Below are 16,222 nucleotides of genomic sequence, written 5' to 3' on the forward strand. Positions count from 1 at the left end.
TAAGCTGCTTTCATCATGCGTAGTGCCCAAGGCCTGGCTCTACGCTGCTACAGCACGTGAGCGTGGAAGTGGTCACACCAAAGGCACGAAACCAGCAGATGCCTTCCTAAAGGAACACTAATCTGCACATGCACGGCGGGAACAATCAGGCAACAGCCCAATAGCTTCAGAAATATCATCGAACAGACCCCGCCATGGCAGCACAGTCAACGCAAGAGGCTCCTCTCATACACAGGGAAGACCATGAAACCCCAACAAAGGCCAAGATGCGTTTCTTGCTGGACGAAATGAGATCCTTGAGTGGCAGCATGAGTTCCACAGTAAGCGCCCTCCAGGAAAGTGTCCTCAAGATAGAAGATATAGTGGAAGCACTTGAGAATTACCAACAGTCCACAGACCTCATGGAGATGAGGTCGGAAATCCGGTTGCAAGATCTTGAACAGAAAAATATGGATTTGGCAGCCAAAGTTGACGACCTGGAAAATTGAGAGAGAAGAGCCAACATCTGCATAGAAGGCTTCAAGAAAGCCCCAACGAGACCCCAGCGAATCTGGAAAGAAGAGTCAAAGCCCTAGTGAACTCCCTCTTTGCGACTCCCCTGTCTCCAGACTAAGAATTTGAGAGGGTCCATCGGGCTGGAGTTCCCCGAACGGGCCGAGATCAGTATTGTACAAATGTCACCATTATAGGCACAAGGTGGAAATAATGCAGCGAGCCAGAGAACAGGAACATATAGACTTTGAGGACTCCCGGGTAAAAATCTTTCAAGACCTGTCGGCTGCCGCCCTTGCCCAAAGGAGAGATTGTCGCCCGTTAATCACCCGGCTGCGAGAGCACGGCATACGCTTTAGGTGGGGATTTCTTTTTGCACTACTGTTTGAATACAGCAACAAGGACTAGAGTGGTCTCGAGCGAGAAGGCGAGCAATGTCTTGCCAGGCTTAACAGCGGGTACTGGGCTCGCCGAACAAAGACCACCTCCAATCCTCCTCGGAGCCGGTTAGAAAGCCCATTGGTCCCTGGCCAAAAAGAGGACGTTCCAAGGGAACCAGGCAATTTAAAAGACTCAACATCCCCTGAGGGAGGGTGACGCTGAGTCACCGTAAACTGTCATAGGGACTTGGACAGAATAGAGTGAGACAGGCGCCAGAAATATCAGGATGATAATAGACATGGAGAGCAGGCTGAAAATTACCTGTCCAAACTTAGGCACCAACCACTCCAAAGTCCACAACTCCTTGTTCGCCGGGCTGGGAAATCTAGACGATGATTATGGCGAACACATGCCTTCTTGCCACCAATATGTTGAAGTTATGAAGTATGGGCCCTCGGGAGCCTCCTGTTGTGTGGACCTTTGTTTTTTTCTAGGGCGTCTCCAGTTTCATGGGGACCCCTTTCTTTGTTGGGTCTTTATGTTTTTCAAGAGGGGATGTGGGGAGCGGGAGGGAACCAGGAAAAACATCATAGAGGAGGGGAGGTGGGTCGAATTTGAGGGTCTCGCTACAACCGACGTTGTGTTGCATAAAGGCGCGTAAAGCTCTTACACATTTCCAACATAACCAACTAACGCCCGCTAGTATAGTAACATGTAATTGGGCGCAGAGGCACTCACAGACACAGGTATTTGCAGTGTGCAGAATCTCCAGGGGACATTGCAAATGACACAATGAAAATGGGGTCATTAAATGTAAAAGGCCTCAACTCGCCCCAGAAGCGCCCTAGAAGCGCTCGATGCTGGCGCAGGCCTTTCACCAGGCCAATCTTGATATTCTCTTTATACAGGAAACCAAATTCAAAAGTGGGGAAGAAATCACACCTAAGGGCAGACGGCTATGGGCGCCACATGGACATCGGGCCCGGCCAAAAAGGGCAGGGTAGGCATTATGCTCCGTGCAGCTCTGGGACTGCAGATTGCCAACTCCCATAGAGACCCAGATGGGAGGTAGTCATTAACAGTACTATCAGAGGGAGGGAAGTTATGTGGTGCTCGGCATACGCACCAAATACCCAGCAATTAGCATTCGCCAGGGACCTCTTCACAGTACTGGATAGAGTGAGAACAGGGACATTGATCTCCGGGGGGGGGATTTCAACATGGTGATGGACTCAGCACTAGACTGGGCCTCATTCAGAAAGAGAGCCATTCCCCCTCGGATGACGGCGGCCTTCCAAGGTTTGACTCAGGAGAATGTTTTGGTGGACGCATGGAGAGCCCGACACCCGCAAGAGAAAGCATACACATTTAACTCTCCTTACACAACACATTCTCATGCATAGATTACATCTTCCTGGAGGCGGTGCCGGAACACGATCTTAAAAGTGCAACTATTGAGGTTGTCGGCTTGTCAGACCACGACATGGTCGTCATAGAGCTACAGTTAGGCCCAGTTGCGGTCACAGACAAAAGGTGTATCTGCAATGATACACTCTTCAAGGACAAAGGAATCTTTAGACACTGAGGAATTTTTCAAACTAAATGACATAGGGGACCCCCTGCGAGCTACGGTTTGGGAAGCGACAAAGGCCACAATAAGGGGACTGCTGATAGCGTGTGGTACTTTCAGTAAAAAGGGGAGACTACAGCGTGAAGCCCAATTAAAACAGGAAATAAGCCGGAAGGAAGCCGATCTAAAAAGGGGAGGGGGAGATTTATCCAGAACCCTGAGAGAAGTCAAAAAGCTGACACAAGAGCTGAAGGATGTGTGGCAGGGCAAGGCGTTAACCCACCCCCGGTTCGTTAAGCAGACATTTTACGAAAAAGGGGATAAAACCCTTCACACACCTCCCAGCAAGATTGAGTGGGCAGAGGGCTGAGAGAGGGGACTACAAAGTACGGTCACACACAAGGGACATACTGGACGACCTGGCAGATATAACTGCACGCTTTGCCCAGTTTTATGGGGATTTGTACACCTCAGATTGTAGATCAACCCAGGAGAAGATCTCCATGTTCTTAGACTGCATGACACTGCCCTCCCTACAACCCCCGGATTCTGAAACATTGTGCGCGCCCATCACCGTAGAGGAGGTGGACGCGTCCATTTCCAAATTAAAAGCAGGATCAGCACCAGGACAAGACGGCTTCACCCACGCCTATTATAAAACTTTCAGGGGAGCCTTGTCACCTTTCCTGAACCTGTAATTTAACGATATCATGGACAAAGGGCAGGTCCCCCCTCCTTTAAGGAAGCTAGAATCATTGTATTGCCCAAAGAAGGCAGGGACAAATTCGAATGTGGCTCATATAGGCCGATTTTGTTGTTAAACGTAGATGCCAAAGTTTACGCTAGTATTCTTGCTAGTAGACTCAGTGAGGTCCTGCCCACACTGGTGCATAGCGATCAAGTAGGATATGTGAAGGAGAGGCTAGGCTCCGACAATGTCTGTAAAACCCTGGATTTGATAGCATCAGTGGATGCCAGAGACCTACACCCCACCCTGATCTCGATTGACGATGAGAAAGCTTTTGACAGGGTGGAGTCGCAATTCATGCACCAGGTATTGGAGTCAGCAAACCTGATCTCGATGGATATCCAAGACGCGGGCACTGTACCGCAACACAAGAGCAAAAGTGGTAGTAAATGGTGTAGCGTCCCCCTCCTTTGCTTTGACCAGGGGAACCAGGCAGAGATGCCCCCTATCCCCTTGGTTTTCGCTCTAGTAATGGAACCCTTGGCGCAATCCATCCGAAAGGACCCATCAATTGCTGGCATTAAGAAGTTTGGTAGGGAATATAAAATAGCATTATTTGCAGACGACCCGCGGCAAACTGCACCAAGGCTTCTGTACAAGATCGAGGAATACAGCACTTACTCTGGCTTCCGCGTGAACAAGAGCAAGACGGTAGCTTTAGTACTGGGAAAGGGGAGCACCTGCCAAGGCCTAAACCCTACTACGTGGGGGATAAACGGGGCAGACAACAACATCCGATACCTAGGGATAACCATAACAAAGAAACTAGCGGACCTGTATCAGGCAAATTACACGCCCCTTTGGAAGGCAATAAAAAGTGACACTGAAATGGGCGAAACTAAACCTTTCATGGGCCGGTAGATGCATGGCTATAAAAATGAACGTTTTACTAAGGCTTCTTTTCCTCTATCAATCGCTCCCGGTAATCCTCTGCGACTCCTTTCACGCTGAAACCAAGCGCACACTGTTAGCTTTCTTATGGGAGGGTAAAAAACCCTGCATAGCATACAAGACAATGGGCCTCATTATAAGGCTAGCGCTCCCAAAATGAAGGGGGCCGGTACGGGACCGGCCCCCTTCATTACGGGAGCGCCGATTACGAGCTTCCCATCGCGGGACCCGGATCGCACGCCTGGTAAAACCAGGCGTGTTTTCCGGGTCCCGCGAGGGGAAGAGGGAGGCAATACCGTTATTACCCTATGGGGGCTCATATGGGAATGGGGATGGGTTCCTGCAAGGAGGACTTACCGGGTCCTCCTATGTCAGAGTAACCCGGTAAGTCCCCATTGCAGGAACCCGGTAATGGAAGCAGCCATGGAGCTAATAGCTCCATGGCTGCCTCCATTCTCGTAATGAGGCCATGATTCTCCCCAAAAGTAAAGGTGGCATGGCATACCCAGATTTTTACGAATATTATAGAGCAGCACAGTTGAGAGTGATGTTGGACCACCTCATGGATGTGGATAGCAAACACTGGGTACATCTAGAGAACAACTATTTCACCCCGGTCACGCTAGGAGAATGGCTCTGGACTCCCCTCAAAACATTCACGCGAAAGGCACGAGAACACCCAATCCTGGGGGTCCTGTGGGCATTGTGGAGGAAAAAAACAGACATGGGCGGAGTCACCCCTTAGCTGCACCTGGGGCCCCCCCAATCGGAGACTTTGGGTCTCCAAACCGGGCTCCATTACCAGGTTCCTGCAATGGGGACTTACCGGGTCATTCCGACATAGGAGGACCCGGTAAGTCCTACTTGCAGGAACCATTCCTCATTCCCATTTGAGGCCCCATAGGGCTCAATGGGAATGGGGAGGGAGGTAACAACGGGCACATTACAAGTGTCCCGTTGTTACCCCCCTCTTCCCCTCGTGGGACCCGGAAAAGATGTCTGGTTTTACCAGACGTCTGATATGGGTCCGGCAAAGGGAACCTCGTAATCAGCCCTGACGGAATGAAGGGGGGCTGGTCCCGTACCGGCCCCGTCATTCCGTCAGCGCAAGGGTAGTAATGAGGCCCTTTATCATAGACCCTATCTCGTTCCAGCCCCAATATGAGCAAGGGTTGATCCGGGCAGTACAAATGTGGAGGGATGGAATGTGTCTGACAAGGGCGGAACTAGAAGAGGCACAACAGGGACTGAAGATACAATCGTTCCCATTTCTACAGCTAAAGGGGGCTCTTACTGATCCTAGATGGGAGGACCGGCTTCGGAGGACTCTTTCCCCCTTTCAGGCCATCTTGAACACAAACACAGGCACCAAAGGGCTGATAGCAAAACTTTATAGTGCACTTTTGGAAAGAGGACACCTTCCAACTCCACATACCCTGGTGAAGTGGGAGAAAGATTTGGGCTGGGACGATACCCAAGAGGGATGGGCAGCAATATTTAGAGCAGTCTGGAGTTCCATAATATCTGTAAAATACAAAATGCACAACTGTAGGCTTCTCATGCAAAGGCCTCTTACCCTGCAGCGCTTGTCAAAAATGTACACAGGAATAAGCCCTTATTTTTGGTGAGGTTGTGCACAGATTTGCCCTTACTGGCACCAGTGGTGGGAATGCCCTAGTGTTCAGGTCTACTGGAAGGAGATCCTAGGGTGGATTCACGATGTCGAGGGCATAGAAAGGGCATGCACCCCCCTTCTGGTGGTTTTTGGAGTTGAATTGGTAGATGAACAATATATGGTCCTCCCCCACCTGCATAGGAACATGCTAATAGCAGCGCGAGTTTGTTTGACCATAAAATGGAAAGAGACTGCGCTGCCATCGAAGCTCGAATGGCTCTGCAAAGCCAAGGATATCTACGTAATAGAAAGCCTCACTGCGCCACTGCTGGAATCACATTCACACATAGACATGCAACGGCTTCCCTTCCTAGAGTACTGGGAGAGCCACAAGAGTGCCTCTCAAGGTTCACGATGAAGGACGCGCTTGAGGGTTGGGGGGATGTCCCCCCAAATCTGAGCCTGAGGGTGCCCTCTGGAGAGCAAGACGTATGCCCTAGCGCTAGCTATTAAGAAACGGACAAGTGATGTACAAGGTGTCGCCACCTGTTAAACAGAGCTGTGTAACGCAGGAGATCTTCAAAGAACACTTTTTGTTGTTGGTGTTAGTGACTTTCGACCTGCACTCAATCCTCATGTCGGTTGTTCATCGAAGGGGGGAAGTGGGGAGGGGAAGTGGAGGAGGGAAGGGGGGGAGCGTATTAAAGGAAAAACTGATCCCCTGTTTGCTTTGTTCCGAACCAGTTAAGCAATGCCATCTTTACGCAAATGTTGATCCAAATAAAAATTTATTTTCAAAATAAAATAAAATCCAATAAGTCTCACTCTGAAACCCAGTATCCCTTCTGAGGCTTGTGGATCTGCTTGGATCACATTCTCTGCATAGATTAGCGAGCAGTATCTGGAGAAGGAGGTGGGATGTGAGAAGGTACAGCGGCAAATAGATGTTTTAGAATCACTTGTCCCACCTGTGAATCTTAATGAATAAAATGATCAAAAACAAAACATCTAATAAGTCTCACTCTGAAAGAAACGGTCCATCTAGGCCTATGCACACCACTACTAGACGCGTTTTTTTTATTTAGTTTGAATTTATTGATAACAAAGCCCATGAAACTAACAAATGGTGTGAATCATTTTCCTTATTTCGACTTTAATATACAGAAGCATGACAGTTTGGAGGAAGAAAACAGACATCAGTCAGCCATCTGTACTGTTTACACCATAGCATCTACTCCATGTGTTCAACCCATTCCAGATATGTACTTCAACCAACATTAAGGGTTTTATTTTAAACAATATGCCACTTATGTAAGTACAATAGTTGGAAGCATTCAACATAAACAGAATTGATCTTTAACGAGTGCGTTTTACTCCTCGTTATCAACACCAAGATCATCAAAATACTGGTCGGCCATGCGCATGATCTGCTGCACAGCATGTAATATCAGGATGTCCACGTCCTCCTGAAGCTCCAGCTCGTATGAGTAATTTTTAACTGGCAAGATACACGTTACTGGAATCCCCAGGCGAGCTGCGGCTGTATGGAGCTGGAAAACAAAGGGAATGAGTTTAAAAACTTAAGACTCATAGAATACCGATGTTCAAGAGAGAACAAATGTTTCCAGAATAAACACATGAAATTTCCAACACATGCTCCATTCATGCACAAAGGAAAAAGGAAATGCATAAAACATTATATATGGGATTCATTACTCACCGTAATCTTATTTCTGATGCTTGTATCGGCTTAGATTCGCATACTCTGCATAGTCCGATATCTAGTGGTAATACTAGTAATAGTATGACGTGTACTGTACCCATGGTCCTTCACACATCGAGGTCCCTCAGATTGTTTGGTTCCTACAGTTCGGTTGCATGAAGTGAATCGCGAGTACAGATGTGATAAAGCAAAAAACAGTGATAGAACAGAAAAAAATCTATGCACTTTCGACTCCAGAAGGGGAGGAAGGGTGGGAGATTGTGAATCTAAGCAGATACAAGCATCTAAGCAGATACAAGCATCAGAAATACGATTACAGTGAGTAATGTATCCCTTCTGAGGCTTGTGGATCTGCATAGATCACATGCTCTACATAGATTAGTGAGCAGTATCGGGAGAGGGAGGTGGGATGTGAGAAGGTACAACAGCAAATAGATGTTTTAGAACCGCTTGTCCCACTTGTGAATCTTCTTTAGAGTGGGTGTCAATGCAATAATGCTGTGTGAAAGTATGAATAGAACTCCATGTAGCAGCTTTGCAAAGGTAGCTCCGGTGGTAGAGTGAGCCCTGGGAGTGAAAGGTAAAACTCTGTTGGATAGGGAATAGCAGTGCTGTATGCACCTGACTATCATTTTGAGATGGCGTTCTTTGAAATGTGATCGCTGTCTCTCCCAGGTGCCATGGAAACAAAGAGTTGGTCTGTTTTCCTTATGGGTTTATTTTTGTTCACATATTACAAGGCTGCTCTCCATACATCAAGTGTATGGAGGCTTCATTCAGCTGAGTTAGATGGATTTTGAAAGAAGGTAGGAAGTTCTATGGATTGATTAACATGGAACTTTGAAATGAACTTAGGTGTTCTGAGGACAACATTGTCTTTGTGGATTATGAAGAAATGGTTGTGTACGGAAAAATTTCACTGACACGTCTTATAGAGGTAATGGCCACTAGGAATACAGTTTTGTAAGTTAAATGTTTTAGGCTGGCCTTGTGCATAGGCTCAAAGGGTGGACCCATGAGTTTTGAGAGCACAATATTAAGGTCCCAACCGGGTGGAGGGTTAGAGATGGGAGGGCATAGCCTCTTTACCCCTGCCATGAATGCTTTCATGACAGGAACTTTCCAACAGGACACTTTGTTTTGTGAAGTGGTGTAAGCTGACAGAGCAGCCAGGTTTACTTTGATGGAGTTGAATAGTAGGCCAGAGTCTAGTAGGTAATGCATGTAATATAGCTGGGGAACATTCGATTGGGTATATGGTTTGTGACTTGTACCATATCACAATTCTCTCCCACTTATTGAAATAGCAGTGTCTGGTGTTGGGTTTCCGTGCCTCCTTTAGGAAATCCATACACCGCTGTGGAAGATTTAAGTGGCCGAACTCTGACTTCAGGAGCCAGGCTGCCAAGTTCATAGATGAGGATGAGGGTGGAAAGATGCTCCTGTGTGTTGTGTTAGCATGTTGTAAAGGCATGGGAGCTTGATCGGGTTTCATATCGCCAGTTTGAGCAGATGTGGAAACCAAGGTTGTCTCGCCCACATAGGAGCAAACAGGATTAGAGTAGCTTGTTTCTGGTGCATCCTGTGCACTATCCTGCTGAGGAGTGGTGTTGGAGGAAAGGGGTAAGCACATTTCCCTGCCAGTTCATCCATAGGGCGTTCCCCTTGGAACCAGGTTGGGGAAACCTGGACACGAAGTCTGGGCATTGCGTGTTGAGGCTTGTGGTGAACAAGTCTAATGGGGGATGACCCCATTGGGAGAAGATTCCATCTGTTGAGTTGCCACTCGTGTTCTTCTGGTAGAGGGTATCTGCTTAAAGTGTGTGCCAGAGCATTGCGTTCCCCTGGAACGTGTTGAGAGGTTAGGAACATGTTTCGCTTGAGTGCCCACTTCCATATTTTTGGGATAGCCTGGACAGACTTAGCGAGTGCATGCCTCCCATTTGTTTATGTAGAACATGGCAGTGGCGCTGTTTGTGAGGACTTACACTGTTTGATCTGAAAGATGTTGCTGAAAGGCTTGAAGAGCCTTGAGAACTGCCTGAATTTCTAGGAAGTTGATGTGTTTTTGGGCTGTAGCGCGTGTCCACTGGCCGTGGCCTGTGTGGTGGAGGAAGTGAGCCCCCCATCCGGCGAGTGAGGCCTCTGTAGTTAGGATCGCTTGTGCTGGTGGAACGTGAAAGGGTTTTTCTTTTAGCAGGTTGTCCAAGTGAAGAGCCTGTACCAGGGTTAGCGAAACAACCACTAGATCGTCCACTGATGATTGCCTGAGACCATTGTTTCACTAACCACTCCTGCAGTGGGCACATGCGCAGGCCTGCGGGTGGCACTAAGTGAAAGCATGAGGCCATCATCCCAAGCAAGCTGTAAGGAACTCGTGGTGGCAACAGTAAAGACAGACACAAGTGAACACAGTTCAAGGGTGTTTATTGAACTTTATAATGGGTGAGATAAGCGCATAATCTAAACCTAAATTTAAGATAGGGGCAAGCTGCGACAATCAAATAATAAGAAGGCTGTCCTAGAATATTGCCAATCCTTACTACTAGTTACATATTGAGTCAGGATGGTATGGGTGGGTCTCCCTTCCTCACGTTTGAAGCATGGGACAAGGTGGGACTCTCGAGCACAGCACACTACTGGGCCTCGACAGCACAAGGTTCACAGTTTAGTTCAACGATATCGAAACCCCTTCAGAGGCCGAAAGTCTCTTTCCTGCAAAAGTCTCTTGCCTTAGCAGGTTTGCTGATTAGAAGAAACAGACAAACAAAAGTTCTCTCAGTGTTCTTGCACCTTGGGCGATTGTTCTTCGCCCCGATTTCACAATGACAAACTAACAAAAGTTATTTCGGTTATTTCGTACTTTGGTTGATTGCTCTTTGCCCCTAGAATCTCCCTCCGCCGGGCTCGGATACTCCTTGCAAAACCATGCCTCCCTCTGTCTGGTTCACTACGGCCTCTCAGATATCGCTCGTAATCTTTAGGAGCCTTAATGTCCGTTTACACAACGAACAAGGTGACACTCTCGTTGATACACTGTTATCGAGTGTATTCTTCTTCACCCCTTTTTGTAAAATGGCAAACAAATAAACAAACAAAAGTTCTTTGGGTGATTGCTCTTCTCCCCTGGGATCTCCATCTGCCGGGCTCAGATCCTTCTTGCAAAAACGGGCCTTCCTCCATCGGGTTCACTATGGCCTTTCTTCAACACAGTTCATGTATTCCTAATACCATTCATGTATGACTTAGTTTCATCAGAAATCGGTGTTTCTTTCCCTTTAGCTTTATTTCGGCATCCCTCTGTCGGGTTCACATTTGCCAATTATTACAGTTCACAATCGTAGTGAAAAGCGGGGTTCCCTTCCCCTAGCTTTCCTCTGGCAACGGGTCAGAGACTTTCGATCGTACAAGGGATTTGACGTGACCCTTGTAGGACCACTCTGACGCCTTACGCCACCCTTTCCTAGGGCATTCTGGTTATTGTAGTTTCAAAAACACGCCCCGGTCAGAGCCTTTCGAATGAGCGCCCACGTGGCGCCAGACCCCTCTGCACCTAGACCTCAACTGGACTTTCTTTAAAGTTCAAACATACACACAAGTCCTTTCTTCTTACGTTCAAAATCTTGCTACTCGCAACCTTGGGCTTAACACAGTTCGGTTTGATATCAGCTTCCTCCGACTCACCGGCTGTGCTGAACCCATTGGCTTCTTTGTTATTTGGCTGTGCTGAACCCATTGGCTTCTTTGTTCTCTGGAGTCAATGGGCCTCATTACACGGATGGCGGTAAGGGTTTACCGGTACCGGTATTTTACCGGTACCGATAAATCCTTACCCCCTTACTACGAGGTCCCTTTGCGGGTTGGGGAATTTAACGCCTACTTTTTGCAGGCGATAAAAGCCAAACCGCAAAGGGACCAGGGAGCTAATTACGGTACCGCAATTTGCGGTACCGTAATTAGCGCCTTCCCCATTCCCATAGAGCCCTATGGGGCAAAAATGGGAATGGGGAAGGGCAATGGTGGAAGGGGGAATTACCGCCCCGCCAACCTTGGAATAGGGCGGTAATTCCCCTTTCCCCTTTCCACCAAGGCGGTGCCGGTATTTTACTGGCATGAACCATGGCGCTAATAGCGCCATGGTTCACCGCCATCCGTGTAATGAGGCCCAATGATAGTACCACGGTAGCCAGCTTGCCTCTCCGCCTACGTTATCAATGCAGGAGGCCCCCATGTACCATTGACATCTGTTGCTCTGCACGCCAGCTGTAACTCCCGGTCTTACGATTTCCCTTCTGGAGGCTACGCGGGTCTGAGTTGAAAAGGGCAAGGGCAATTCCCCCTTCGTCGTCCTTCTAGGTCTCACCACTTTTCTTCTCCCTTCATACTGCCGGTTTGGTGTAGCTGTCTCCTTGTGCAGTTCGGCTTTGCTGGAAGTGTGCTGTCGTGCTCTGCCTTTTATCCCTGTGGGGAAGGTAAAGGGCCGTCAGGTGTGTGTGGTTATTGTCAATTACCTGACTCTGTCTGACCAGAGTGTTGGGACATGTCAGGTAAACGGCTCTGGTATTAGTCCGTTGTCTGTCACGGTGAGAGAAAGTGTTTGTATCAAAAGAGGGGGGTGGTAAAACTTTCCAGACATCCTATGGGTAGGGTTTATGGAACAAGAGGGAATTACCAGGATTATTATATTGAAATGAACTATGGGGATTGTGGGAACGGTAATGTTTGGTTAAAGAAGGCTGAGAGTCCGGGAAATAATAATCAGAGGAACGGTGTGAAGAATGACTGGGAGTGCTCGAGTAGACAACAGGACAACAGGGATTCTGGGAGATATAGTTTTCCATAGGCACAGGGTTTGGATACCTAATTGGTTTACTGGATGTGGAGGGGTTGTTGGTTTTAGAGAAGGGAGATTCATTGGGTGTAAGAGTTGTTGATCTGGAGTTACCTATAAAAATCTCAGAGATTTGGTCCTCCTCATCGTCTTCCCCGGTGTCATACCACGTCTGGCCTGGGTTTTTTCCCCCAGCACGACTCCAGGCTCCCCTACCCAGGTGATCCCCCCCCACCGGTCCACCCCCAGGAACTGAATCCAACAGCGAAGGGCCGTGTCCTGGCCACCTGGATAAGGGATTCCTGGGTCCTACTCAGGAGAGCACCCTTAGGTTTCTCACAAAGCGCATTGCTTTGCGTACAGTTATCTGGCGACCGGCCTTGTAATGAGGTACTTGCAACAACATGTTTTGTAATTTTTTGTTTGTCTTTAAAATGGCCCCCAGAAATTGTTTTATTTGGCTGGGAACTAGACTTGATTTTTTCTCGTTGATGGAGAAACGTAATGGAAAAGAGAGTTTAACGTTCTTTGGGTGTTTTGTCTGCAAATCTGAGGAGACTCCCCGGTGATTAGCCAGTCGCCAAGATAAGGGTACACAGGGATTGACTCTCTGCGGAGGTGTGCTGCCACTACTACGAGCACCTTTCTGAATACTCTTGGCGCTGAGGCGATGCGAAGGGGAGCACCTTGAACTGGTAGTGAACTCTGGCTATTTTGAATTTCAGGTATTTTCTGTGCGCAGGGCGCATTGCAATTTGAAAGTATGCATCTTTCATACCCAATGTTGCCATATAGTCCCCCCGTTTTAAGAGAGGAATTACCTCTTGCAGCGTGGTCATTCAAAACGTTTGAGGTTTGACGTATTTGTTTGCAGGGCGCAGGACTAGAACTGGGCGCATGGAGAGGTCTTTCTTTGGCACAAGGAAGTATGTTGAATAAATACCCTTGTTTACCTGATTTGTAGGGACGATCTCTATGGCGTCATTTTCCAGCAGGGTCTTTACTTCTTCCAATAGTATGCGCCGGTCTTTGCAAAGGTTCGATGCAATAACCGCCTGCTACGTTGGGCAACACCCACTTGTCTGATGTCATACCCTCCCATTCGTGGGTGAGGTCTGAGATTGAACCTCCTACTGGAGTGGCATGGGAGGGGACCTGTAGCGGTGTCTTATTGCTTGGGAGGAGTGGAGCCTCTTCCAGGTGAGGTTCTGCCTCTTCCTCTGGATCTGTCATTTCCTCTTTGAAAACTAGAAGAGGAAGATTGTCCGTGTGAGGGGCCCCAAGTTGAAGACTGCCCACCCTGATTGTATCCGGCAGAGAGTTGTGAACTCTGACCCTGAAACCTTCTGGAGTTTGAGAAACGCTGTTGTACATAGGGTTTGTTGTTTAGTTGGCTGAGGGATTTAAGAGTATCCTACTCTTCCTTTGTGCTTTTGAGGGTGTCTTCGGCAACCATGCCGAAGAGTACACTAAGTTCCACCAGCATGTTAAGGAGGGTGGCATGTGTCTCTAATTTAAAACCAGACTGTCTAAGCCAGTCATGGCGCTTGATGAGTGTGCCTTCTGTGATGATGTGGTCCGCTTTGTCTGCTGCATCAAGATTGTTTTTAAATATGCTGTTAGATATCTGCTTTCCCTCTGAGATGGTGCTTAGTAATTGTGATTTTAGGGGTTCTGGAACTGCTTCAACCTGGTGTTCCAAGTCATCCCACTTATGGTAGCCATGACTAGCTATGAGGGTATTGTTATTTGCAATTCTAGGCTGATATGCCGCTGAGGATGCGACCTTCCTTCCGAAAGTGTAGATTGTTTTACTTTCTTTGTCTGGCGGGGCATCAGCCGACGCCAGAGGAGTGCCAGCCCTCTTCTTAGTAGTGGTGACAACTAGTGAGTCAGGTTTTAGCTGACCCCTAATACACAGGGGATCTGTGGGCGATGGCATGAATAATTTTTCAATTCTAGGGTTAAGGGCCCTTGTGAGGTTAGGTGTAGATAAGGAGGGCTGTATATGTCTCTGTATAAATAGCAACAGTGGAATAAACCGGTGTTGTTCAATGGGGACTTACCGGTCCATTCTGACACTGGAGGGACCGGTAAGTCCCCATTGAACAAACCAATCCCCCTTCCCATTTGAGCCCCCATAAGGCTGTTACTTGCGCTCACGTCCCTTACGGTTCCCGCTGAGGGACCTCGGAATTGGGCAGTAGGGGATTATCGGCACTGGTCTCCTTACCAGTGCCGGTAATCCCTTACCGCCCACCTCGGAATGACCCCCCTTGTCTCACTGTGCCTCTTTGGTGTCAATACTGAAATGTTGGGCAGCCTTCAGCAGCAGTTTGTTGTGTTTGTCCATGAAGTCAACAAAGCATGACATCCTCTTCATAATTTTGTTGAATTGTTCAGGGGTCCATTCATAGGAAGGTGGAAAACCTCAAGGGGTAGGGGTGTTTGGGAGGGTGTCTGATCTTTGGGATGCATAGCCCCTGTGAGTGTGTCTACAGAGGAGGGGGAACCCATAACCTGGAAGCTAGTGGACTGGGAAGACAAGGGCATTCAGGATTTCGCTTTTTTTCTGTGACCTTGGGCCTCATTACGAGGTAGGAGGTAGCCATGGTGCTATTAGCACCATGGCTACCCCCTTACCGCATACCGGGTCCAGGTCCGGGTTCTCGGAATGGGTACTTACCGGGTCATTCCAACCTTGGAGGACCCGTTAAGTTCCCATTCTGAGAACCATTCCCCATTCCCATTTGAGCCCCCATAGGACTCAATGGGAATGGGGAAGTAGCTAATAACGGTACCGCAATTTGCGGTACCGTTATTAGCTCTGAAGCCCCTTAGCGGGTCCCGTCCTTAACACCTGGTCAGACCAGGTGTTAAGGAAGGTACCCGCTAAGAGACCTCGGAATATGGAGCTAAGTGATTAACAGCACCCTTACCGGTGCCAGTAATCTCTGACCTCCTACCTCGTAATGAGGCCCCTTGTCTTTAAAAGGGTAGCAGGGACATGTTATTTAATCAGTTCCTGCATTTTCGGCGTATGTTTGGGGGACACTGAAGCGCTTTTCGACGCCTGTTTTTCGGCATGCAAAAGGAGGGCTTTTTTATGCGGGGTATCCAAATTTACTTTTGAGGCCAGTTTCAGAGCTCTGTCATGCATCGAAGGAGCAAGCGATGGCCCAGAGGACAGGGAAGACTCAGCGGACACCGCGTGGGCTTCGATGGTCGACAATTTCGTCGAATGTCGGCCATGGGCTATGTGCTTGGTATGTTTGGATGTGTGTGCGCTATGGCCGCCGGGTGTCGTCTCCGTCACAGAGCCGTGGGACTGCTTAGTGGAGGCAGGGGCCCGCACATGGGGTTCCGATGAACCTCGGTCACCTTCGGCGTCACTAGGGACACTGAAACTGCCCTCGATGGATTCCCCATCACGTCGGTGGAGACTTTGGCCTGCATGGCTAGGACGGCCCAGCGCTTGGTCTGGCGGTCTTTAAGACTTTTCAGGTGGAAAATTTAACAGGACTTGCAAAGCTTTTCTGGGTGGTTGCTAGGGATACAGTAATTACACACTCAGTGCATGTCCTTCCACGGGAACTTCCTATGGCAAGTAGGGCAACATTTAAAAGGTGTTTTTTTTCAATAATAAATGGAAAGGGCAGTTAGGTCGAGAAAAGGGAAAAAGAAGTGGCAGCATATGCATTCTCTAAAATGGAGTGCTGTATGAGACCTCCCCCTGCTCTTCCTACTGTATGGGCCTAGGTCTGAAGAGGCCCGTAAAGTCCGCGTCTGGTCGTCGAGCCACTCAGGCATCGTCCATGATGGAGTTTTCCGCCGAGGGCCGTCGAGCAGTTGGAAGATGCTGCGGCAAAAGCGGACAGTAAAAGAAAAGAGAGAAGTCTACGAATACATTTTAACTAGTCGAAGGCATCAGCCTGGAAAGGAACTCCACAACTTGCGACTGACCACGATAG

General features: G+C 48.4%; 1 protein-coding gene across 2 annotated transcripts in view; it reads right to left on the reverse strand.

Annotated features, from left to right (window-relative positions):
* Positions 1 to 6,768: 6,768 nt before the first annotated feature.
* LOC138539878 (interferon-induced protein 44-like) overlaps positions 6,769 to 16,222 on the reverse strand; it is a 1,550,577-nt gene continuing 1,541,123 nt past the window's right edge. For both annotated transcript variants that reach the window (XM_069641641.1, XM_069641642.1), the window contains one exon: positions 6,769 to 7,247. In XM_069641641.1, the coding sequence (XP_069497742.1) occupies positions 7,068 to 7,247 (180 nt within the window). In that variant the 3' untranslated portion in view covers positions 6,769 to 7,067. The remainder of the gene's footprint in view (positions 7,248 to 16,222) is intronic.

The sequence above is a fragment of the Ambystoma mexicanum genome, chromosome 1q, assembly GCF_040938575.1.
Source record: "Ambystoma mexicanum isolate Mex_15411 chromosome 1q, UKY_AmexF1_1, whole genome shotgun sequence".
Lineage (NCBI taxonomy): Eukaryota > Metazoa > Chordata > Amphibia > Caudata > Ambystomatidae > Ambystoma > Ambystoma mexicanum.